The 25,434-nt window shown below is 46.0% G+C and overlaps 1 protein-coding gene across 1 annotated transcript in view; it reads left to right on the top strand.

The window, feature by feature from the left end:
* The first annotated feature begins 5,346 nt into the window (after positions 1-5,346).
* Positions 5,347-25,434, top strand: part of Pdzd8 (PDZ domain containing 8) — a 56,931-nt gene continuing 36,843 nt past the window's right edge. Inside the window, exon 1 of the mRNA XM_051146864.1 lies at positions 5,347-6,419. Within this exon, the coding sequence (XP_051002821.1) occupies positions 5,566-6,419 (854 nt within the window). The 5' untranslated portion in view covers positions 5,347-5,565. The remainder of the gene's footprint in view (positions 6,420-25,434) is intronic.

The raw sequence follows: 25,434 nt of genomic DNA, 5'->3' as shown, positions 1-25,434 counted from the left end.
CTCTTGGCAAGAACCAAGTAGAGAGAGTGTGTTTGAAGCCTGGCCTTTCTCGGGATTCTGCAGTCTTGTGTATGGAAGGAAAGAGTTCAAGAAAGGGGGAACAGTGCATATTGTCAGGGGCTCCCCAGAACACTGATGGATTCAGCCATGAAGGAGTCTCCAAAAACCAGCTCCTGGAGGTGGGGTGTCCTTGTTTTATTTCTGTAAAACCACCCTGACACCCCCCAAAAAAATTCAGGGGAAGAAGGATTGATTTGGCTTCATATTCCAAGTCACAGTCTGTCATTTTGAGAAAATCAGGGCAAGGAAGGAACCAGTCTCATCGCATCTCAGTCAAGAGCTGAGGCAACAAGAGGATCCACATTTTCTTGCTCAGGCAGCCTAATCTACACAGCCAAGGGCCCCAAACCAGGCCAGGCCACTTCACACAACGGGCTGCTACTTCTTACATTGATAATCAAGAAACGCTCCCCGTCCCCAACCCCGAATCACAACCTACCCACAGGCCAACCTGGTCTAGATAATCACTCACTGAGCCTTTCTTTAGCCTGGTGATTGTGGGTTGGTTGTGTCAACTCGGTAGTTAAAACTGGCTAGCATATGGGAGGTACTGTTCAGACGGAACTGGGAGCGCAGTGGAGGAACGGATGAAGGGAGCTGCAGTCAGAATGAAGCCTGGTCCTTTTAAAGGGCTTGACTCTAGGTAGGAGAGGGGAAGAAGGAAGTTGGAGAGTTGAAGGTCGGATGATCTTTGGGGTTTCCTTGCATTTTGTCAGCCTGGAGGAAGTGGTGCCTGTACTGATGAGGGTGAGGAGATGGAGCTGCAGGAACAGGGGCCACAGCACAGGCACAGTTTTGCTTTATTTTGGCTTCTCTGTTGCATTCAGGGATGGGCAGGCGGGGTACATGGGCATATTCATGTATACGCGGGTGCACATATGTGTACATACGTGTGGAGGCCAGAGGACACCTCACGTATCATTCCTCAGGGACTCGCCACTTTCTCAAAACCATCTACATGGTGGCAGGGCGTAGGGGCCACAGTGTGAGCATGGAAGTCAGAGACAGCTCATCAGAGTTGGGACACGGTTCTCTCAGGCCAGGTGTGGTGTCGGTACAACATGCTTTTAATCCCAGCACTTGGGCGGCAGAGGCAGGCGATCTCTGTGAGTTCTAGGCCAGTCTGGTCTATAGAGTGAGTTCCAGAACAGCCAGGGCTATAGAGAAATGCTGTCTTGAAAGAAAAAAAAAAGTTTATTTTCTCCTTTCACCTTGTGAGCCATCTCACTGGCCTTATATCATGGCTTTTTGTTTTTGGTTTTGTTTTTTCAAAACAGGGTTTCTTTGTGTAGCTTTGGCTGTCCTAGACTTGCTTTGTAGACCAGGCTGGCCTCAAACTCACAGTGATACTCCTGCCTCTGCCTTCTGAGTGCTGGGATTAAAGGCATGTGCCACCATGCCCAGACTTATACCATGTTTTATGAGACAAGGTTTTTAACTGCTCTGAAGCTGGCCAAGAAGCCTAGGCTGTGATGTGTGCAAGGGCATTAGTGTCCAGAGGGGATGGTGTGATGAGGACTGTGATGTGTGCAAGGGCATTGGTGTCCAGAGGGGATGGTGTGGCAAAGGCTGTCATGTGTGCAAGGGCATTAGTGTTCAGAAACAGTGGAGGAAGAATGATGCTTGGTGATGGTTTGTCCATGGTGGGGTGGGAGGAACCTTGTTGTGATGCCCTTGCTTAAAAACCTTTCAACACTACAAAGTCAGCATAACAGACCTGGACCTCTCCCTGAGGTTCCACCTGCGCTGACTCAGCCCCATCACTTTCCTACCCGGCCTTTGTCTCTGTCCACTCTGGCCACCCCAACTCTTCCAGGTATCCTGCCCCAATTTCACTAAAGTACACTGGGTTTTCAATGTGGGAGTTTTTCTTTGCGATGAGAAAACTCCAAGCACCAGAAGTTCTATTTACCCCAAAGCTGCCCTATCTTGCATACTCCACAAAGGGAATCCATTTCTTGTTTCCTATCAAACTAAAATGGCTCATCACTTTTTTTCCCCAGGGGGTGACGGGGTGGCGGAGACAGGTTCTCTTTGTGTAAGAGAGTATGGATATCCTGGAATTCATTTTGTAGACCAGGCTGGCCTCGGACTCACAGAGATCTTCCTGCCTCTGCCTCCTGAGCGCTGGGATCAAAGGTGTGAGCCATCATGCCGGCAACCCATCATTTTCTTAATCCCTCTTGAGGGAAGTTGCCTCCCTCTGCACTGGCAAGCTCAAGGGCACAAACGACTGATTTATTCTGACCGATCAGGTGTTCCCTCCCAACGGTGAAGACTGAGCTAGGAGGGCCGCGCAGCACCAGATGTAGGACTCTATTTGGGTCAGAGTTTATGCTTCCTAAATTGTTTTGCCTGAGCCTAGGGGGGCATGGGGGAACTGAGAACAGACGAGTATTGCTCCAAGATAACCAGGTAAGGACACAGGGAGAAGAAATGAGGCAGAAACACTCTCAACTGAAGGTTCTGTGCAAGGCTCAAAGGAACATCTTGCAGCTGAGCTTGAGGAGGTATTTATTCTATTGCCATGAATTGCAGTGAAGTTAGCCCCAGGCAGGTTCTGCTCTGTTCTCTACCGCTGAACTAGAAGGCTCCACTCCTGCAGCATCTCCAGTGTGCCTCTGCTAGAGCCTTCTTATCTCTACATTGTGTGTGTCTGCCCGGTCCTGGCATCCCCGAGGGCAGGGACTCTTCTCTCCGTATATGTTGGATCCTCAAAAAAAATAGCTATTGGATTGTTATCTTCACAGTTCACAAAATGACTCAATTTCTTAGCAACTACTCTAAACTTCTCTCTGCTTTGCCCTCAGATTTGCTATTGTATTACTTTTCTGAGTTTGTGACAAATACCGGATATAAGCAACTTAAAAGGATGGGTTTTAGCCTATAGTTTGAGATGTCAATCCATCATGCCAGCGAGGGCGTGGCAGAGCAGAGGCGAGCTCATATGTCAACAGACAGAAATCAGGAGAAGAGGCCAGAGCCTGTCCAGCAGTGTCATCATATTGTGAGCCCATAAAGGGATGAATCCTCCCCTTAGGCCAGAGTCCTCAGGCCCTAAATCATTTCTGAAACTGCCCTCATACACACTCCCGGAGGTACACTTGGGCATTTCCTAGGTGTTTCTCAGTCAATCTAGTTGACAAGACTTGCATTATTTTACAGAATTCTCATCAAATTGGCTTTTATGTGATCCATCCCCCCCCCCCCCCACTGTCAAATTTCACAGGCTTTAAGTTTCTCTTATTTGGAATTCAATATAAAGGGCTCAGAATATAGTGATGTTAGAAAGCCTTGCTTCCCTCTGCCGGTGAAGTTGCAGGTATAAATAGAAAACCTGTCTTCCAACTGTCGAAGCCTCTGAAATGAAAGCTGCTGAGGCAGCTTGATTTCCTTCATTTTCTCTTTTATTAAAGAGATTCTTGTCTCATACAATATACTCTGGTTATGTTTCCCTCTGCCCCTCTCAGCTCCTCCCCACCTCCCCTTCCCTCTGGACACACTCCTTTTCTCTCCTTAGAAAAGAGCAGGTTTCTCAGAGATAGCAAGAAAACATGACAAAATACAATATAACAGAAAAGCCATCACACGGAGGCTGGACCAGGCAACCCAACAGAAGGAGAAGAGCCCCCAAGAGCAGGCACAAGAATCAGACCCATTCGTGAGCACAGGGCTTCCCAGGATCACAGGACTGAGCGGCTGTGCCCAGCTTTTAAGCTGATTCTGGGGATCCAACCTCAGCTTCCGACGTTTGAATGGCAAAGCACGCTGATGGACGTTTCAATACCTCCGCGGTGTGAAGAACTCCCCACCCCCTTGTGCAATGTTTGGGACGGCGGCGGTGTGAGATATCCGGTGAAAGTTGAGAAAGGCTTAACAGCTCTCCCTTGGGTTGAGCCAATAGAGAACTCGAGAAAGCCGCCTAGAAGCAGAAGCAGAGGGTGACCGTGAATACAAAGTTGTCCGAACCGTCTAGAAATGTCATCTAGGTCGCTCAGCAAACACCTGCCTCGCAGAGGTCTTATCGATTCAGAAGCCATTCTGGTCTCAGACCTGGCCGTGACTAAGAAAGATGAGATCAGATTGATTACAAAATTCTTAGACCTGGCCCAGCTGGGTCAGAACTCTGGTTTAGTTCTCAAGTCAGTCAAGACAATCCCTGGCTTGCATATTCCCAAGGGCTAGAAAGATCCCTGCACTGATATCTCAGAGCCAAACTGAATCCGCGGGACTTTTTATACCCGGGTATCTGACCTCCCTAGGACTAGAAAAGTTGTGTCCACTCTGAGGGACCTAAGCTGTGATTTAACAACTGAGGTAGTCTGAGAGCACATTGGGAACACTGTTGGCAGGAAACAAGAAGGCTTCTAGCTCTATTGGTACCCTGTGTGAAACCTCCCACTTTCCCCTGTCTCCGCATCTCTAACTCTCTCTTCTGGAGCACCGGGACCTGATCAGTTGTTTTAAACGGCTCCAGCATTCTCCATGTTAATTGTGTCAAGTAAAAACCAACAATTCAGGGCTCCACGAAGTGACTCTAAGCAACTTCTTTAGGCTATGTGAGCTACTATTCCGTGAAATGGGAGCGCTCTGAGAGTAACTGCCTCAGGGATGGACTCAGTGAAGGGAGGAGGCGGGGCGGGAACAACAGTTTGGAAGGGAGTCACCAAGGCACCTTGCAACCTGCGGGCAAATTCAACCCAGCCCACTTGCTCCTGGCAGACCTCACAGACGCTTCCTTCCCATTTAAAGTGAATATCCCCCGGAGCGGGGAAGTTAGTCCCCTCCTCGCGCGGTTCCTCTCGGTCCTTTCTCAGGCCCACTCTCTCGGTCGGTGCCCGGTTAGCTGTGGCGGTCTCCGATGCAGTCCGTCCTCTGCCCGGCTCGGGCAGTGTCACGGCCACCTGAGCCCCGGCTCTCTGCGGCGGTAACCCCGCAGGGATGGGCAGCAACACACTGCGGGAAGAAGGACGGTCGCGGCCAGCGCGGGGGAGGGGCGGGCGCGAGATAACGGACCGCTGCGCCCGGCCCCGCCCGCGTCCCGTATTGTCCCGCGCGGACCGCCGCCGCCGCCGCCCGGGGGCCGAGTGCAGGCGGTGGGGGGCGCGGCGCTGGAGGAGCGCCCAGTTGCTGGGGAAGGACCCGCGCACGCGCACGCACGCCGGCGCCGGGGGTGCGCGCACGCTCTGACGTCACGCGCCGCTCGCCCAATGAGCGCACGCCCTGCGGGGAGGCGCCGTTCCCGCCCTCGCCCGGCGCCGCCGCCGCCGCCGCCACCGCCGCCGGTGCGCCGCTCGGGCCGCCCCCGGGGGAGCGTCTGAGGAGGCCGGCAGCAGCATCAGCATCAGCGGCAGCGGCAGCGGCGGGCTGCGGACGCTCCGTTCGGGTCCGGGGAGCCGCTCATCCCCGACCGATGTCCTCAAGATGGAGGCGGCGGGGGCGACGGCGTGAGGAGCGCGGCGCGGAGAGCGCGGGATCAGGCCGGCGGGCGGCAGCGGCGGCGGGATGGGGCTGCTGCTCATGATCCTGGCGTCGGCCGTGCTGGGCTCCTTCCTCACGCTGCTCACACAGTTCCTGCTGCTCTACCGCAGACAGCCCGAGCCGCGGGCGGACGAGGCGGCCCGCGCGGGCGACGGCTTCCGCTACCTTAAGCCGGTGCCGGGCCTGCCCCTCCGGGAGTACCTCTATGGCGGCGGCGAGGAGCCCGCGGCAGGGTCCTCCGAGTCCGGCCCGACCCCCGACAGCCCGGCCCCGCCGACGCGGGAGACCTGCTACTTCCTCAACGCCACCATCCTGTTCCTGTTCCGGGAGCTGCGGGACACGGCGCTCGCCCGCCGCTGGGTCACCAAGAAGATCAAGGTGGAGTTCGAGGAGCTGCTGCAGACCAAGACGGCCGGCCGCCTGCTGGAGGGGCTGAGTCTGCGCGACGTGTTCCTGGGCGACACGGTGCCCTTCATCAAGACCATCCGGCTGGTGCGTCCCGTGGTGGCCTCGGGCACCGGCGAGCCCGACGGCCCCGACGTGGACGCGCTGCCCGCCACCTGCCCCGAGGAGCTGGCCTTTGAGGCGGAGGTGGAGTACAACGGCGGCTTCCACCTGGCCATCGACGTGGACCTGGTGTTCGGCAAGTCCGCCTACCTGTTCGTCAAGCTGTCGCGCGTGGTGGGGAGGCTGCGCTTCGTCCTCACCCGCGTGCCCTTCACCCACTGGTTCTTCTCCTTCGTGGAGGACCCGCTGATCGACTTCGAGGTGCGCTCCCAGTTCGAGGGCCGGCCCATGCCCCAGCTCACCTCCATCATCGTCAACCAGCTCAAGAAGGTCATCAAGCGCAAGCACACCCTGCCCAGTTACAAGATCAGGTGAGGGGTGGCGGGGGTGGGGTGGGGGAGCTGGGGGGGGGGGTAAGGACAGGGGAGCTGAGGCTGCCCCGGGGGCGGTGGCCAGGGAAGGGCCAAGCAGAGTCCCAGCATGACCCTGGGCTGCAGTTGGCTTCCACCGTGGACACTTAGCGTGCTGCCCAAGGCTGGAGTGGGAGCGGGCTGCTGGAAGCCTCTGGTCAGTGTCCCTGGCCAGGCAGCGCCTCTTATCCGCCCCCAGGAGTCTCCTGGGCCTTTGGAAACACACTTGTGTCAGTGGTTGCTGCACCCTTGGGGGGGGGGCAGCGGCAGTGTCACTGCCTTTGCAGCATCTGGACCACGTGGAGAAGTTGTTCCTGGACACACTGCAGGCCCGAGGGGTGTGCTCACAGCCCAGCGCTCTGCTGTGCTGCACAGGCTTTAGTGCCTTCGAAGCTCTCGGGGCAAAGGCAGGGCTTGCTGTAGACGGCTGTGACTTGGAGGTCTTCTGCCTGTGGTCTTCTCTGTGAATTTGGAGTAGCTGTCATCTGCCCTTGGGAAGCAGGGTCCGCACACAGCCGGACTGTCCACTGCTCGGACGTCTGCTCACTCCCTGTGGCTCTTCCTCAACCCAACACGTCCAAGTCACCTTGACAATGATGTTTTAAAGATAGTGATTTTGAGTTTTTCAAAGTTCCTCTGTCTGTGATGACCTAGTTTTATGTGATACACTTTTGATTAATACATGAGCTTTCTTAGGCAGACATGGAAGTGGAAGGGGAAATGAAAATTTGAATGCTCAGAGGCTTCATATTTAGTCTTGGAAGGCTTGTTTGTTCTTTTAAAACAACCCACTTTTTAACTTCTCTTTTCTCCGATAACTTTATGTTCCCTAAATGTAGATTGTGTTCTTTACTGAGAAGTCATCAGTCGAGTATATAGTATTAGCTTTAGTTACCTCTGCCCTTTAATGGAGACTCAGTGTCCTGGACTTATTTTCTACCACAGTCTCGTCACATAATGCAGCAGTGCAGATTTGGGATGGAGTTTTGATTTGTGGAGCTTAGATTTTACTGGTTATGTTTTGTTAGGCGAATGGAATAAATGAAAGTTAAAAGAGTTACTGTGTGAGGCACATATTCCTATGGCTTTGCGGGGCAGGGTGCCCTGGCCATTCACTATGCAGCGTCTGTAGTTCTGCAAAGTAGATACAATTTATGAAACCTACTTTTTCCATGTCTGCATTGAGTTGTGGTTTTTAAGCAGAGATGTGTTTATAGCAGTGTGTTGCTAAGTTAGCCGTAAGCAAAACTTGTTACAAAATTTTGATAATCACAATTCATTGATCTCAGAAACTACTGCAGAGCGCATCAGTCAACGCATAGATAGGTTTTGGACGTTTGTTATATCCTCCTTACTGTTCTCGGTGCTCAAGAGTCAGCACCAGTCAGGAGTGGAGAGACTGCCTCCACCTTCCTGAGTTTCCTGAGAATTGATTATAGTAGCATTTAAACTAAGGTGGAGTTGATGGCGGGCTGAAGTTACTGGAAAGCGGCTTTTAGATTAGTAAAAGGAAACCAGGGACGAGAGGATGAAGAATCCTGCCTGAGCAAGTGCTCACTTGTTTGTGTGCCCACTTGTCCAGAGTGTGCTACACTGCTGATACTGTGGGACTGATTTCAGAGAAGAGAATGAATTCCAACACATTGAAGATGCGTCCTCATTCCTATAAAGAGAAAGTAGCTAGTATTTATCCTGACTTATTGTTGAAGGAATGAAGCTCATAGTAGTTAAATAACAAGTCATAAGCTGCCAAGGGGTGAGACTCGGCTGGATAAAGTGAGGCTGCCTTCTTAGTTCTTTGTTGTTTAAAGGAATTCATTTCACCTTCACTTATTCATTATGTTTTTTGGATTGGGAATTATCCACCAATAAAAAATGCTTATTGAAAGCTGGGCGTGGCAGTGCACACCTTTAATCCCAGCACTGGAGGCAGAGGCAGGCAGATCTCTGTGAGTTCAAGACCAGTCTGATCTACAAAGTGCCAGGACAGCCAAGGCTACACAGAGAACCCTGTCTTGAAAAACATAAAATAACATAAAAATGCTTATTGAGATAATCTTTTGCTTTCCTGTTTGCAAAAGAAAGAAAACTTATAAATCATTCTGATTAAATGAATAAAATAAAAAAATTATTTTTTGCTTTTAGAAGTAAAAATAACATTTTACACAGCCCAAACCTTTAACCTCAAATCCAGAATTAAGTCCCTTAAGTGCATCAGAATGACTCCATTTAATTATCTTGATTATTAGTAATTTTTTAAAAAGTATAATGGCTCTTACAGCAGGACAGACTAGTGAATGGGAGAGGTTGTTTTCTTTGGGCACACAGAGTTTTGATCTTGTTAAATGTTAACTTGCCACCACTGTGCTAGGAATAGAACCTGGAACTTGGAGTATGCTAGGAGAGCATTCTGAGCCTCACCCCAAAAGTTCCATTGCCCCCCCTTTTTTTCTTATTCTTAAATGATTTTTCTAAAGTAAAATTATATTGTCAGGCTCAATCTTTGGGTGTTGCTCTGCACAGAGGTTCTTTTTTAATCCCCCAGATTGTGTTTCTTCATTTGAATGTCTAATCTTCTTAGTAAGAACTAAAATAGTAAAGAAAATCATATTGAGTCTCTGGTTCTTTGCTGCTTTAATCATTACATAACAACTGTCTTGGTGGTGAACATTGCTACCTCTTTTTAAACCTTTGTTTCCCCTTTTTCATACTGCTGAACTGAAGTAGCCTTTTACAACTGCCAGGTCCTAGTGTTTGACCTGAAACAGTCAAGCTTCCTAAGGACTCTGATGATAGATGCTTGAATTTACCCAACTAAAACAGCTTATAAAACAGTAGATTTTAAAAATTAGTTGTAATATGCTGAAAATATGTCCTGCTGCATTGAAGTTAGGAGTAGTTTCTTAATTCAGCTCCTCGTTTTAATCCTTTTTCCCTTAAAATGTGTACTTAAAAATAACGCATACAGTAGAGATCTTCTTCGTCACTGGCCCTCTCCCGTGCGTGGGGGTCCGCCTTCACCGTGAAGTCTGCTTACAGTGCTGCGGTGGCAGGGCAGGCATCTAGGAGTCACGTGTTTGTGGTTCTTGCTAATGCAGCAGGTTTTAGGGTGACGCTGTGACCCCTTAATACAGTTCTTCACTCTGTGGTAACCACGTACAGCTGTTTCGCTGCTACTTCATAGCTGTAATGTTGCCACTGTTATGAATTGTAATGCAAATGCCAGCAGTCCTGGGTGACTCCCGGGACACCCCACTCCCTCAGAGGCCACATTCAGTCGCAGGTGCTGCTGCGCGGCCTGTTCTGGTCCTCAGTGCTGACAGGTAGGGGATTTTCATGAAGTGAGTTTCCTGTTATCCATCCTTGCATCCCTCCCAGCAGCAGCAAAGGGAGCTGTGGCAGCAGCTTTGGGCCGAGGCCATGTGTAAGCTGTACCCTGCCCTCCACAGTCCCACTCACCTGCCCCGTCACCTGTCACCTGGTTACCTTGGAGTCATGTGCATTTCCTGGAGTGGTGACTTAATGAAGGGTGATTGTTTTATCCTTTTTAAGCTTTATATTTTTGAAAGAACTGCCATTGAGAAAATCTACCTATAACAGAGTCTGTATGATGTTGAATTTTAACAACTCATTCTGCCACAAAGTAGAAATAAAAACCTTGATATATTTCCACTTGACTTATTGAGTAATAATTGTACATAGTAGTGCTGCTTTTGTTTGAGTTTGGATGGTATTTTGCTTGAGTAGATTTGGCCAGCAAAAGAGGAAAAGTTACTTAATTGGCTTTATATTTGAGTTTATTGAATATGGAACACATGGGGAAATCATTATAGGTATTTATGGATATCTTTTAAGCATAGTTTTGTTGTAACTAATTATTTTGTCCTGTCTTCTTATTCCTGTAAACATCCTGAAATATGTTTGTAGAAAATTTTCACATGTGCTCGGTGGCTGGAAAGCAGAGAAGACCATGTTCTGTTATTCCTGCTAAGGTTGAGGGACAGGACAATAACATCACTAAAGTAATGTAGACACCATTGATTTCCTAGAACTAAATTAGGCATGGTCTGTAAAGCCTCCTACTTTATACTGTAGTTTATACATAATTTATTGCTTGGTCTAATGAGATGAAGAAGAAGAAAAGCATTTATTCTTAATGTCAATATATTTAAATTTTTTCCTGATTATCTGAGGTAAAGATGGCTTTAAGAAATCCATGCTCTCTTAGAAACTTCCAGAGTAAATTCACAGAGCACTGACAGGCTGTCTGGGGGGTAGAGTGTACTGTACTTACATTTCATGCTTTTCTATATGTATATAGATGACCCTAAAATGGTATGTTCCCTTTAAGGTGGCTACTAAAACTCCCCAGTGGCTATAGATTATAGGTTAGCTTTACTTGCCAATATTACCTGGAAATGTGACTAACCTTTGGCATTTCAGGATACTAGAAACAATGGCACTGGTGTGTTATTCTAGCCATCCTAAAGTAATGATGTAACGTAATAGCTAGCTTTCGTCTGCTGTGCCTTTTCTCTTGTATTATGGCTTAGAGGAAATATGTTTTGGTGTCTCTTTGTAAATGGAATTTCAAGATCATTTTCTCAGATGAGTCAGTCATGAAGTCATTTTAAAAAGTCACTCATTTTTCACTTAAGTGCTGATCGCATACTGCATTTACCTAGTTCTTTGTTGGGTAGGCAGGTGATAAAAATAGTCGTAAGGTATTCATGCTCTCATGCTGTTTGTTTTCTAGGGCAAACAAAGTTAATAATAGTGCCATTTGGATATACTTACGACTTGAGTTTGTGAGGAACAGGAAGAGATCAATAATTCTGCTTAAGCAATCAGAGGACTACTTACTGTTATATATAGTGTGGTTGTCTAGGGAAAACCTTTCTAGATAGGGCTCAGTGCTGTTCAGCTTCATGTGTCCACTGCAGAGAGTACGTGCTCTCGTGTGTCCACTGCAGAGAGTACGTGTTCTCGTGTGTCCACTGCAGAGAGTACGCGCTCTCGTGTGTCCACTGCAGAGAGTACGTGCTCTCGTGTGTCCACTGCAGAGAGTACGTGTTCTCGTGTGTCCACTGCAGAGAGTACGTGTTCTCGTGTGTCCACTGCAGAGAGTGCGTGCCCTCGTGTGTCCACTGCAGAGAGTACGTGTTCTCGTGTGTCCACTGCAGAGAGTACGTGTTCTCGTGTGTCCACTGCAGAGAGTACTGCTCTCGTGTGTCCACTGCAGAGAGTACGTGTTCTCGTGTGTCCACTGCAGAGAGTGCGTGCCCTCGTGTGTCCACTGCAGAGAGTACGTGTTCTCGTGTGTCCACTGCAGAGAGTACGTGTTCTCGTGTGTCCACTGCAGAGAGTACGTGCCCTCGTGTGTCCACTGCAGAGAGTACGTGTTCTCGTGTGTCCACTGCAGAGAGTACGTGTTCTCGTGTGTCCACTGCAGAGAGTACGTGTTCTCGTGTGTCCACTGCAGAGAGTGCGTGCCCTCGTGTGTCCACTGCAGAGAGTACGTGTTCTCGTGTGTCCACTGCAGAGAGTACGTGCTCTCGTGTGTCCACTGCAGAGAGTACGTGCTCTCGTGTGTCCACTGCAGAGAGTACGTGCTCTCGTGTGTCCACTGCAGAGAGTACGTGCTCTCGTGTGTCCACTGCAGAGAGTACGTGTTCTCGTGTGTCCACTGCAGAGAGTACGTGCTCTCGTGTGTCCACTGCAGAGAGTACGTGCTCTCGTGTGTCCACTGCAGAGAGTACGTGTTCTCGTGTGTCCACTGCAGAGAGTACGTGCTCTCGTGTGTCCACTGCAGAGAGTACGTGCTCTCGTGTGTCCACTGCAGAGAGTACGTGTTCTCGTGTGTCCACTGCAGAGAGTACGCGCTCTCGTGTGTCCACTGCAGAGAGTACGTGCTCTCTAGTTTCATGATAGTTTTACTTCTGGTACATTGGATTTCCTGAAGATGCTGTTGCTATGGAAATGTATTGATAAATTTCCTTTAGAAATCTGAGTGTAAAAGTGTATGAGGAAGAAGTTAGGGTTTAGTTAGTATACATGTATTGGCTATCCCAGAGAGCCAGAGTTTGTTCCTGAAATAAAGCATATTGTATGGAAGAGTATCTTTATTAAACATTTAATATTGATACATAAGTATTACTAACAGTTCATTAGATGGGCAGTAAAAGAAATTTCCTATAAGTGTCTGCCAGACATCTAGGCAGTCTACACACTTGCTGTCTCTCCCAAGGGATAGAAACATCCTATATCTATCTATCTATCTATCTATCTATCCATCTATCTATCTACCTATCTACCTACCTATCTATCTACCTACCTACCTATCTATCTATCTACCTATCTATCTATCTACCTACCTACCTACCTATCTATCTATCTATCTGTCTGTCTATCTCTGTCTACAGAAACTCAGGCACAGAAGGGATCAGTGGCTTTCTCAGAGTCCTAAATAAATAAATGAAGTAACAGGAAACAACCCAGGAATCCCCACGTGTTTCTGTAGCAGTGAAACCGTCACCGCTCTTACGTTCAGAGGGATGAGCACCTAGATGCTGGTAGGCCTACACGCTTCAATTTTTTGTGTGTGTTTTTAAATTTTAAGAAGATGGGGAAACTTATCCGTACCTCAAAATCATGAACTATTCATGAGAACTATTCAGGAGAACCTTGCAAGTCCCTGATCTTTTTCCTCTTAAAAAAAAAAAAAAAAAAAGACACAACTAACCTGATTCTCCCCCCAAAATGCATCTCAGCCTTTGTAAAGGTCTTTTGGGTTTTGTTGGATAATTTCTGCAGAAGAATACAAAAACAGACTTTTGTTTAATTTCATGAAATTAATTAGTTCTTAGACTTCAGGCTGAAAAGAAAACAGACAGGAGACAATTTCATTGCCATAAGTTCAACTAAAGCTAATAAGCTAGCACACAGCAGAGACTTCACAGTCTAGCTTACCTTCTTAAAATGTACCCACGATGGTATGGATCAGACATTTCTAACAAACTTTTCCCGCGTGGTGAAATTTCCCTACAGCTTGCTTGAGGCATCTGATGCAATAATAGTTCAACACTGACATCTGAAGTCCAACTCAAATAACCAGGCCTTAACTTCCTCTTTACCAATGTCATTGGGTAAATGCCAGATTTTTTTGACAGTATTTTGACAGTCTCTTACAGATATTCAAGTAGTGTTGAGTAGTTAGAAATACTTGTAGTTACAAATCTAGTAACCCCAAAGTTACTTTGGAGTATACTTAAATGATCTCTCTCTCACACACACACAAACCCAGTCACTCTGTATACTGAGCAGATGCCCCTCAGTCACCTTAATAACACAGCAGCGCAGCACAGATGTGACCCCGCGGGCACATCTGTACATAGCAGACATGCCTCCCGACAGCGCGCGGGCCCAGCTATGAGATCCTCTACCCTGCATCTGCTCGATTGTTCCTGCCCTGTATTTGCCCTTCTCCTTACCTGCTTATTGAGACTTGGCTTTCCTGTCTAGCATTTCCCCAGTGTTTGTCCAGCTTTAGCCTGGCGATAACCACCTTGCTGGGATGGATGCCCACATGGACAGTTGTGCCATTAGCCTTTTCTCGCTGTATTTGTTCAATGTAGATGACATATTTCTTCCTGTACACGTGGCCCTTGTGGTGTCCTCAGACAGCCTGGCCTTCATGGTCCTTCTGAGTGGACGTAGATTGGACATTATACTCCTGTCTCAGCTCCTTGGAAAGAGGGGGAGACATGATCTCCCCTAAAATCTGAGAAGGTGCATTGAAATGCTGCTTGCAGTTCTTGCTTTGGTTGGAAGTTACTAAGGGATTGAACTTTGTTTTGGCCGCAGTGGATCCTGTGATGGCCACAAAAGGGAAGAGAGCCTACCCTTCACTTTTTTTTTTTAAAGATTTATTATGTATACAGTACTTTAGCCTGCATGTATACCTGCAGGCCAGAAGAGGGCACCAGATCTCATTACAGGTGGTTGTGAGCCAGCATGTGGTTGCTGGGAATTGAACTCAGGACCTTCAGAAGAGCAGAGGGTGCTCTTAACATCTGAGCCATCTCTCCAGCCCCTGCCCTTCAATCTTGATTATTCTCTTTCTTTGGATTTCTTAAACGGAATATATGGAGTGTGCTTACACACTACCACCCCCTTTAAAGAAGGGTGTGTATGCGTGCGTGCATGTGTGCCTGCGCGCATGTGTGCATGCGTACACTCACATGCCAGTGCATGTGCTGTGTTTCTGCTCACTTGCTCTCCACCTTATTTTCAGAGACAAGCTCTCTTACTGACCTTGGAGCTTGCGGATTCAGCTAGACTGGCTGGCCATCCCAGAGGTGGTCCTGTCTCTGTCTCCTAGCCTTAGGGTTACAGACCCCTAGTCTTTTATGTGTGGGTTCAGGGGATCAAATTCATTTCCCATGCACATACAAGCACTTTACTGATTGAGAAATCTCTCCAGCTCTAGCTTGCTCTTTTTTTCCTTAATGGTGAAGGAGCTAGAAAACTTCCCTCTCCGGCAAAGTTAGTTAATGTTGTATACTTAGAGACGCTGTGGCCGTAAGCTGGGAGGCTTTATTCTTTTGCATTATTCTTCATTACTTTTCTGTTGCTATGATAAGATACTATGTCCACAGGCTTACGGTTTCAGTCCGCGGCCATCATGTCAGGGAGCAAGGCATGCAAAGCACTGAAGCAGTAGCTCACGTCTTGATACACAGCAAGACCCAGGAACACATTTCCTCTAACAGGGTCACACCTCCTGATCTTTCCCAAACAGTTCTACCAAATGGAGATTCAAGTATTCAAAATATGAGCCTATGGGGCCATTCTCTCTTAAACCACCACAGGTACTTAATGTGTTTGCCTGAGTCATTGTGAGATAGAACCAGTTAAACAGGCAGCCATGCCTTAGGAACGATGCTAAGGAGGGAGGTTGCCACCTCTACAGCGTAGTTATGTGACTACAAGATTTTGCTGGGAGTCTTTTGTAGCAGTAGTGACTCTGTGGCACACGTTTGTACTCCTTGCACTTGGGAAAAGGAGGAGGAGGTTGTCTCCAGCTGCGTGGTGAGCCTAGGCCACATGAGACCATTTCTCAACCATCTAGCAAACCAAGGTCTTAGGTAGCAGCAATGAGCTAGTTTTTTCTGTTTAGTAGCTGTGAGGACCAGGATTCTATATCTTGAAAATTAACTTGTACTCTGTTCTTAGACAACTGTTGCCTGCAGATATAAGTGTCTAGCAAATTACCTATCTAGTGTTTGTGTTGTATGCTAATGTTTTGTCTGTTTCACAAATGTGTTTCTTAAAAGTCTCTCTCCACCGTGTGTGTGTGTGTGTGTGTGTGTGTTGCGCATGCGTGCGTGTGTCCATGCTGTGCCATGGTGGGCACGTGGAGATCAGAGGACAACGCGCAGACTGGTCTTCATCGTCCTGCTTGTTCTGAGAGTCTTTTGTTTGTCAGGCTAGCCTGCCAGCTCCCAGGGATTCCCATCTCGCTGCAGGAGCACTGGGGTTATAAACAAGTGCTGCTGCATCCAGCCTGAGTGCTGGAGCCATGAGTGCTGGAGCCGCGCTGAGTGTCTGGCCCACTCAGCCTCGGCCCTCCCTTCCCTGTACTCACTTCTGCTTCAGGTTCAGTACCAGTCAGTCCGAGGATGGTTACGGTTGCTGACGACACAGTCTTACTGTAGTCATTGGTAACGGAAGAAAACTACTCTTCAGGTCTTCCAGGTCTCTGTAATTTGCTAGAGTAAGGCATTCTCAGAATGGCTGTATGAGATTTATTTTTAGAAGGCACTGAAAATCTTTTGTTCTCACTATTACTGATAGATACATTTTTTTTTTTCTGTAAAATTTAGCACTTCAATATTTGGAAAGAATATTCTTTTTTTTTTTTTAATTATTCATTTTGAAGATAGGGTTTCTCTGCGTGTAACCCTGGCTTCCTGGAACTCTGTAGATTAGGCTGGCCTGGAACTCAAGATCCACCTACTTCTGCCCTCTCGAGTGCTGGGATTAAAGACGTGCACCACCACTGCCTGGCATGATTTTGATTTTTAAGCAGGCTACAAAAGCAAATTTTTGACATGGGAAGAATCAAGTTAAAAATTTGCAGTAAAATGTTTCCTTCTGTTTACTAATGTTGGTGTAGTTAGTAGTATAAACTAAATTTAGTTCAGATATTTGAAGATGAATAAAGAGAAAAATTTTGATAATCTTAATTTGTAATAAACCTCTACGTACAGTATATCTATGTTATACAACCTTTTTTAAAAGTATAAATTACTAAAAATACCTAAATACCACTTTAAAAATATGAGTAAACAAAATAGCTGAGTAAATTACTCAGAACTTGAACTTCTTAATAATTTCAGAGTTAGGATTTGGACTCAGTTCTGAGACTCTTAGAGGCCAATGAGAATTTATTGAACCAGACTCTGGTAATAATTGTTGGAACTCAAAAAATGTCTGTGTTCCTAAGGTTTTTCTTGAAAGTCGCTCAGCCTCTAGCCCTGCGTGTGTGTTCTATTTCTGTATTACTATTGATTTCCTGACTTAGTTTAACCGAGGACAAATCATGCTGCTTATAATTGTTGAGAACAGATAAAAGAAAATCTAGTTTTTAGGGTTGAGGAAGAAAAAGAATTACATGATTACATGACTCAGCATTTGCTTTCCTGTTCCTAGGGTGAACCCTAGAGTAGATTTCATGTAGACTTCTCAAAGCATAGACAGGAGAGTTGTTAATCTTATAAGCATTGTTTATTTAGTTATGACTTGAATGTGATTATTATAAACAGGCATAGTGATATAGGTAATATTAAAATCAGTTATACTTGAGAAAATATTTTACTTTTACTTGAGAGAGAATACTTTATAAATATGGGCAGTCAATAGCTTTTGAGTATAATTTTCTCCTCCTTGCTCTGTTGAAGTCGCTGTGCCTTCTTATGTAAGAGTGTGGCTTGGCCTCTGCCCTCGTGTGCCTAGACTGAAGTGTCATAGTCATACTCCATAGTCCCTGCCTTTTCCACAGTTGGGAGGTGGCCGTTTTACCTTAGGCTGTTTTCTCCCCCTCCCATCCCACAAGACTTCAGGTCATCCAATAAAATTTAAATACTGCCATGCCAAGGGTACTGTGCAGCCCAGACATAAATTGTAGTGAAGGGACTAAATGAAAATTGTCCCTTTTTTGAACTGTTTTTACTTTTATGTTTTTTAAATCTAGTAGTGAGAAACTGTAACTAGGTAAAGTACCTGTCTGGTGCAGGCATAAGGATCCGAGTGGGATGGCCAGCCCCCTGTAAACGCTGAGCGTGGTATTCAAGTGCCTGTAACTCCAGCTCTGGGTGGGGGAGTGTAGGCGGGATCCTTAGATGGCCAGCCCACTGAATCACTGAGTCCCAGGTCCAGTGAGAGACCGTCTGAAATGCAAGGTGGAGAGGCAGAGTCCCAGCACCCAGGCAGGACTCACTGCCGACTGTAACTCTAGTGGCAGGGGGTCTGATCCGGGCCCTCTTCTGGACTCTGCGGGCACCAGGCGTGCATGATGCATAGACGTACAGGGAGACAAAATCCCGTACTCACAAAATAAAAGTAAAAGATTTAAAAAAACCAAAAAATCTAAGGTGGGGTTTGGTACAAGAATACACCTAACATTGACCTCTCATCCACAGTGTGTTTACCTATAACACAAACCATAACACATACAAGAGTTATAGTCTTAACTCTTCAAAATGTAGCTGAAGGCGCCCTTTTAGCTGACTCTCTTAGACCTTTATTCCGGGGGCCCTACCAAGTCAAAGCTTTACTCACAGTAATAATAAATGTAATTTGCCTTTCTCATGTAGTCCTTTCTGCTATATTGTGATGTCCTTACTCTGGCAGGCAATGGAATGCGAGTTTCTTTCTCGTGGGTACTGTTCATAGATGTCGTCCCCATAAACAACAGCTCTTTGGAGTCCTTAGTCATTGAGAACCACAGATGAGGATCTTAAGAACAAAGTGTTTGCAAACCACTAGTTTAACCTGGTGTTTTTTCCCCATATATACGGGAACTACTGCTCTCGTTTGTTCCTTTCTCACTCACCTTTGATGAATAGTGGATATAGACATTATTTTTAATCGCTGTTTAGTGCTGCTAGACCATGTTGGTGGTGCAAGACATACAGGAATGAGAGTGGGCCTGCTGCAGTTTGACTGCTATTGTGTGATGATAAGATAATTAGTGTGTCATTTTAGTCTCTACTTGTAGAAAATGAGGCTTATTAAGTCCCATACATTTTTATTGTGCTGTACTTTGGACTCTTTATTGGGTTCTTTTATCTATCACCCTTCTCCACCCTTATCCTTTCCAACACTCCCATCCCCTGCCACGCGTGCACGCACACACACAAGGTGGCAGAGAAAGAAGGTTAGAGGGGAAGGGGACGTTGATATCATTAGACACTTCCTGCTGGTGACGGTATCGAGTTCTTTAGGGCGAATTTGATTTTCCTCATCAAGATATCTGTAACCAGGAGGAGAAGCAGCAGTGGGGGAGCAGCTGCAGCAGGAGGAGGAGCAGCAGCTTCTCCAGCTCCCAGGGCTCTAGCATTTTTATATCATCTCAAGAGTTCCCAGAATACCAAACATAAACTATCTGCAGCAGGCAAAGTTATGTCTCTGCCAGAGCACAAGTCAAATCATAGGGAGCTGTGTGGACAGTCTGAAGCAGCCCCATATCCTACACCTGGGACTAAAACAAAGACATAGTCACATAACGTTTCTCCATATTTAAAGAAACCAAAATTGTCACTACAGTTAATAGTTGCCAGAATCAAGGATACAAATGAAAATATAGTGTGATTTTCAGAAGTGCTAGGACTGTATCAAATGACACTTTTGTGTTCTCTTATTCTAAGATATGTGCTAGAGGGACATGGTCTAGAGCATAGGAGTATAGATTTGCCAACCTCTTTGCTTTGTGACAGCTGAAAGTTTTAGACTTTTATAAAGGACACGTTAGTATTATAACTATTTAGAAGTACTTTTTTTTCTTCATAGATGTACAAAAATTAAATAATTTCCCGTAGTGTAGACTTGGTTATCAGTAGTATACACCAGGAAAGTCCATGAATAAAATAATCCTCTGTGCATTTCCTTAAGTCATTTTTAAAACATAAATGTGGCTCTAAAATTTAATGGCTAGGAATACTAAAACAGGAGGCGTGCTGGCTGCTGTTGACTTGTTCTCTTACAGTTGCTAGTTGATACATGGCGTGCAAGTCGAGTTCTGAGACAGTTATGGGCACCGCAGTCAGGGCCCCTGACATCTAAGGCTTCAGGAGAGAAGTAGCCATGAAGGTAAACGCTGTGAGCGGGGCCGTTCTGAAGTGCTTCATTGTGGAGGGGGAGGGGGAGGCCTGCTCTCTGACATGTCTGTAGAAGACCAGCCTTAACACATAGTACATAGCTCATAGAAAGTGTGACACGGAGTATTTCTAGAGCATACCGCTGTGCCGCCTGCTGGTACCAGATGAATGCTATTGCTGTCTTACAAACAGAAGCCGGGGCTCTCAAGGCTGGAGTAGCTTGCCTAAGAGAAGGTCTCAAACCTAGGAAGTTTTAGAGCCGAGGTCGAAGACATACACAGCGCTGCTTTAAATGCCTTGTTAAAAACAGCAGCAAACCAGAAAGGCCGTGGGAAATCGGGGAACATCTGAGAGAAGGAATTCAGAAGGCAGGCGAGGACAGAAACTGTGGGCTTTAGAGTGGACATGGAATGCATCTGCAGGGAGGAGGGCAGCTGTGAGCGGAGGGCTAGTGTCCGTCCCACGAGGCTGACGTGAAACCCGGGGAGAGACATCTGAGACATGTCTGAGTGTTCTCCTTTTCTTGCTTTTTCTTGGTTAAGGCAGAGCACACATGGTTTGGTTATCACACTAGGCTAACGTAGCTCCTGCCACTGCGATGAAGAGTAAGAACGACCTGCCTTCCACCTGCAGTTAGCAAGGTCATCAAACACAGCCTCATGCTGAAAGGAGCGCGGCCTTCAGCGCAGTGTGCCCCTGCTCTTGGACTAGGCAGTGCCCCTGTTCTCTTCAGTCTCTAATGCTCTTCTTTACACACAGGACATTTGTACATTCCTCTTTCACCTACAGTGCTGTGTAAAATAAGTGTTTCGGAAGCTTCTGTTATTTTCATGGTACTTTTTGAATTGAATGTTACACATAATACAGGCTATGTTTTTAGCCAGTTGAAGACTAGAAAGAGCCGGGCGTGGTGGCGCACGCCTTTAATCCCAGCACGCGGGAGGCAGAGGCAGGCGGATCGCTATGAATTCGAGGCCAGCCTGGTCTACAAAGCGAGTCCAGGACAGCCAAGGCTACACAGAGAAACTATGTCTCGAAAAACCAAACCAAAACAAAAAAACCAAAACCAAAAAACCAAACAAAGAAACAAAAAACTAGAAAGAAATGCTGTTACACGGGCTTAAGCGTTAACTAAGTTATAATATAGACAAACCTCATAGAACAGTGCCTCCCACTTACACGCTGCCTGGGTAAGAAGTGGGACAGGCTTAGTTGTTGTGATAATAGTTGTAATAAGCTAGTTATGCAGGCAGGCCACATTACTTTTCAAGGCCGTTGCTTCCCTGGAGAAAATGAGGAGGCTACCCCAGGTAATGTTTAAGGTTTAAACATCGCTCCTGTTTGTTGACTGACAGTGTTCATATTATTTTTGATTATCATGTAGTAAGAAAGTTATTCTTAAATAAAATGAGCTTTCTTGCAGTCGTGCACTGAGATCTGTCTCGGTGTGTGGGTGTAGAAGACAGAGCATGTGCTCTTTGTAAATACTGAGCAGACTTGAAGGGTGCTGACCAGTGCTTCAGAAATGACTTAGAGCTACATTTGAGGAATTCTGTTTGGTAGGTAGCACTTATGATACCTTGCAGTTTAGAAAGTGCTAGCATTAAAAAGTCTTCATCTTCTCACAGATGAAGCGTACATCTTCCCACTTTTGAGGAAGAAAGGGAGATGAAAAACCTTACTGAAATCATATGCTTTGTTACATAGTGTAGTTGAGAGCCATATATTTTGTGTGTTTTTTTTTTTTTTTTTCACAATACATGGCCTCGTTGACAAATTCTCTGCTTGCCTTTGCCAACGTGTTTCTAGAGGTGGAATTCTTGCTCTGCATTGAAAGGTTGTGTCATTTTTTAAATTAGCTCTAATTGCTAGTTTGCCTTTTACTGGGCTGAAAAATCTAGTAAATTTGTCATCCAGGAAAGAACACAAGCTGACTGAAGTCATGTAGCTCTAGACCTCAGCATATTTTTATACAGGATTTGTAGTAAACCCTTCTATAAAGATCGTAGTGTTTGCAAACAGTGTTTCTGCTGCCATGTGATGGAGATGTCACCAGCTGGCACTCAGGGCGTTGTACAGAACAATCTTGAACAGAGATCTTAGAGTAAAAACATATTGTAGCTGTTACAAAAGATGCTGCCATCCAATTTGAGAAGAAGGCTTAGTTTCTGTAGGTATAAATTTTTAATTGTACATTTTAATATATATTTAATATACTAAAGTAAATACACATTTAAAAATAAAACTTGTTTCTTGTCCTTAAACTAATTGAAGATTTAACTTACCACATGAAAAATTTGTAATTGTGACAGTTTAGCTCAGAGCTTTGACAAGATGAACAGCCTTAAAACCAGAGTGAGGACCGGGTGTGGTGGCGCACACCTTTAATCCCAGCACTTGGGAGGCAGGCGCAGGCGGATCGCTGTGAGTTCAAGACCAGCCTGGTCTACAAAGTGAGTCCAGGACAGCCAAGGCTACACAGAGAAACCCTGTCTCAAAAAAACAAGAACAAAAAACAAAACACACACACAAAAACCCAACAACAACAAAAAAGCCCCAGAGTGAGGACCTGAATTCAGACCTCTAAACACACATGAGAGATGCTCGGCGTGATAGCATGCTTTAATATTAGTGCCGGGGAAGGTGGGATAGGAGGGTATTCGGTAAGTTTCAAAGCGATGGAAAACACTCTCAGCGTCCTCACTGAGGATGACACCCAAGGATGGCCCTGCTGTCCACACACATGCACACCTGCATGGAAGAACACGTGCACACATACAGAGAAACATTAAAAGCAACCCGGTCAGGTGTATACTATGTACTCGTCCTGCTTGGCCTAAAAGTAACCACTCTACCTTTTTTCTTATTTTTTAACCTTATAACCTTGAATCATTCTGTGTGTTTTGTTTGTTTTGATCTAGTTTCTTTGATTGAATGTTTGTGCATATGGCTGTAATTGTTCCTTTTATTTTCTGTAGACAATACCTCTGCAAGTACACTAAGTGGAGAGATGATGGACAATTGATTAGTGTTGTTAGGAACAGCCTTCATGAACACCGTGTACATTGCTGTTAGGTACTCTTGGGCTAGAATTGCTGTTTGTCATTTCAAATTTAATACAGAATGATAATTTTTCTAATTAAGTCTATTTTAGCAGTTTCACATCCCTAGCATTTGGTCCTATCTCTCTTCAATTTAGTTAATGCATAAGAATTAAAAGCCTGGCCCACACCTGTTACCCAGTGCTAGGCGAGGCAGAAGTAGGCGGATCTGGTAGGCCAGCCTGGTGTATAAAGCAAGTCCGGGACAGCCAAGGCTACACGGAGAAATCCTCTCTTGGACGCCACTCCCCATACCCCACCCCACCCCCACTCCCCATACCCCACCCCACCCCCACTTCCCATACCCCACCTCCATCCCCTACCCCCAACCCCCACCCCCCAAAACAAATAGAACAGAAGGATTTAGTTAGGTGCAGAGGATTTACCCCAGGACCTACTTCACCACTGAGCCACAGCTAAAACAGAAAGAGTTTATAGAACTTAACCAAGGTACTGCTGTCAACCCTGCTTGGCTGCCCTAAGGCTCACTGTTTAGGAGTGACCGCTGGTACCTATTTCTCTTTTTAACAGCTGCAAAGTGGTGTAGTTAAGGTAATAGGCTCTAAAGACAGACTTTTAGAATCTGGCTCTAGCACTGTCTAGCTGTGCATATTTCCCTTGAACAAGTTATTTAATCTATTTGTGACTCAATTTCCTCATCTATACAATGAGTGCTAGCTCCATGCCTGTCTCATAGAACTACTGTAGAAAGGAGTTATAATACAGATAAACGTTGGACGGATGCTTAATCATAGCGTTGCTCCCGTTTTCCTGAGTAATGTAACTATTTTTTGTTTCAGTTGTAATGTTCTCTACTGTTTAACTTTATAAGATAGATTTGACTCAGAACTTCCCGTCTTTTTGTTTCTCCCCATACATTATATCACTGCTTTAAATTGATAACGGGTATAGTTAAACATGTTTATTATCATCATCATTATTATTATTTATTACTTTCATGCTATATGGGTTCTATTTTCCTGTGTGTTTGAATGTTTTGTAATTTTTTTTTTTTTAGTAGTAATTAGAAATTTAAGTTAATACATTATAGCAATGCTTAGGTACTGGTCTCTCTTACCCCAGTGCTTATAACTGCTTTGTTTGTGTTTGAGACAGGGTTTTTAAAAATGACATTTTCATACATGCGTGGTTTTGGTGTACTCTCAGTTCTCCAGCTCCCCGTCCTGCACCCCTTAAACAAACCCTTTCTCTCTCAGCTTTTGCCCTCTGGCCTTCTTTTCACACGTGATCTCTGAAACAGGATCTTATCCTGTACTCCAGGCTAACCCTCCACTTAAGATTTGTGCTCTGTTTATAGGTGTGTCCCAGAACGCCTGGCTGTTTGCTGGCTTTTTAGTTACCGTCTAGATGATTCTAGCACAGTGTGTATCTCCTTTCAGTGCTGAGCTTCTGAGTTTGAGTCTGTTGTTTCTGATAGAGCTGTGAAGTGTAGATGGCTGTTGTCCAAAGTAATCAAATTAGCATGTGGCACGGTCCGCAGTGGTGTCTTTGGTTAGTTCTTGATATTTGCTTGAAGCTAAGAGAGATGCTCCCCACGCTTTTGTGTCCTGGTTCCCCGTGAGCTTGGGAACCCTAGTCTGAGGGTTGTGCTCCTTTAAGCGCGTGCATCTTCGGTGATTCTCCGTAGTCTGTTGTGCACCAACCAGGTTGGCTTTGCAGATAGTTTTGACTTGCTCTGTGCATCCTCTCAGCACAGTTATCTGTGCCAACACCCTGAAAGCAGTGATGGAAAGGAAACCTTTCTCTCTGAGTAAAACCCCAGCGGGCTGTCAGGATAGGCTGATGTGCGTTCACTGTTTTCACCATGGCACCGTAGCTGCGGGGCGGGGAACAGGCAGTCAGGGCCTCTCAGTATGGTCTTCTCAGGGTGCTGTACCCAAGGCAGACTCCACAGATCAGGGTTAGGCCGCCTCTTCACTGCGCTGTCTAGAACTTAGCCTTGGAACAGATAGCTGGGGACTGGCAACCCCCGCGTCTTCTTCCTTTATAGATAGCCCTCCACCTGGAGCTACAGAAGTCTGGAGCAGAGCCCGCCTCCCTGAGCTTGTTGACAGAAAGGGAGCCATCTTGCTTCAAGTATCAGATTTGGCTTTCTTACTGTGTTTTGTAGAATTTTTTTGAATAGATGATTCTTCATTTACTATTTGCCCTTAGGACTTTTAAGACACTTTGTTTTGGTTTTAATTTTTCTCTTAAAACTTTTTTCACAGATTTTACTGGGGAGCAGGTTAGATGATCCCCTTATACTGTCTGTCTATCTTAATTCCAGTTTTCCTAAGGTTAGTATTTACGTTTTCTACAGTAAGAGGAAGTGCAGGTACCTTGCTAAAGAAGACTAATTTTCTGGGAGCCTGAGTAGTAAAATTAACTTTTGAATTGATAGGAGATGGTCGGATGCGAAGGTAAGGCAGAGTAGAAGCAGCCTGCTTTGTTGCTGTGGGGCTTCCTTGTGGGTGGGGAAAGGCTTGGCCTTAC

Source organism: Acomys russatus, chromosome 5 (assembly GCF_903995435.1).
Source record: "Acomys russatus chromosome 5, mAcoRus1.1, whole genome shotgun sequence".
Taxonomy (NCBI): domain Eukaryota; kingdom Metazoa; phylum Chordata; class Mammalia; order Rodentia; family Muridae; genus Acomys; species Acomys russatus.
This window is presented reverse-complemented; position numbering and strand designations above follow the sequence as displayed.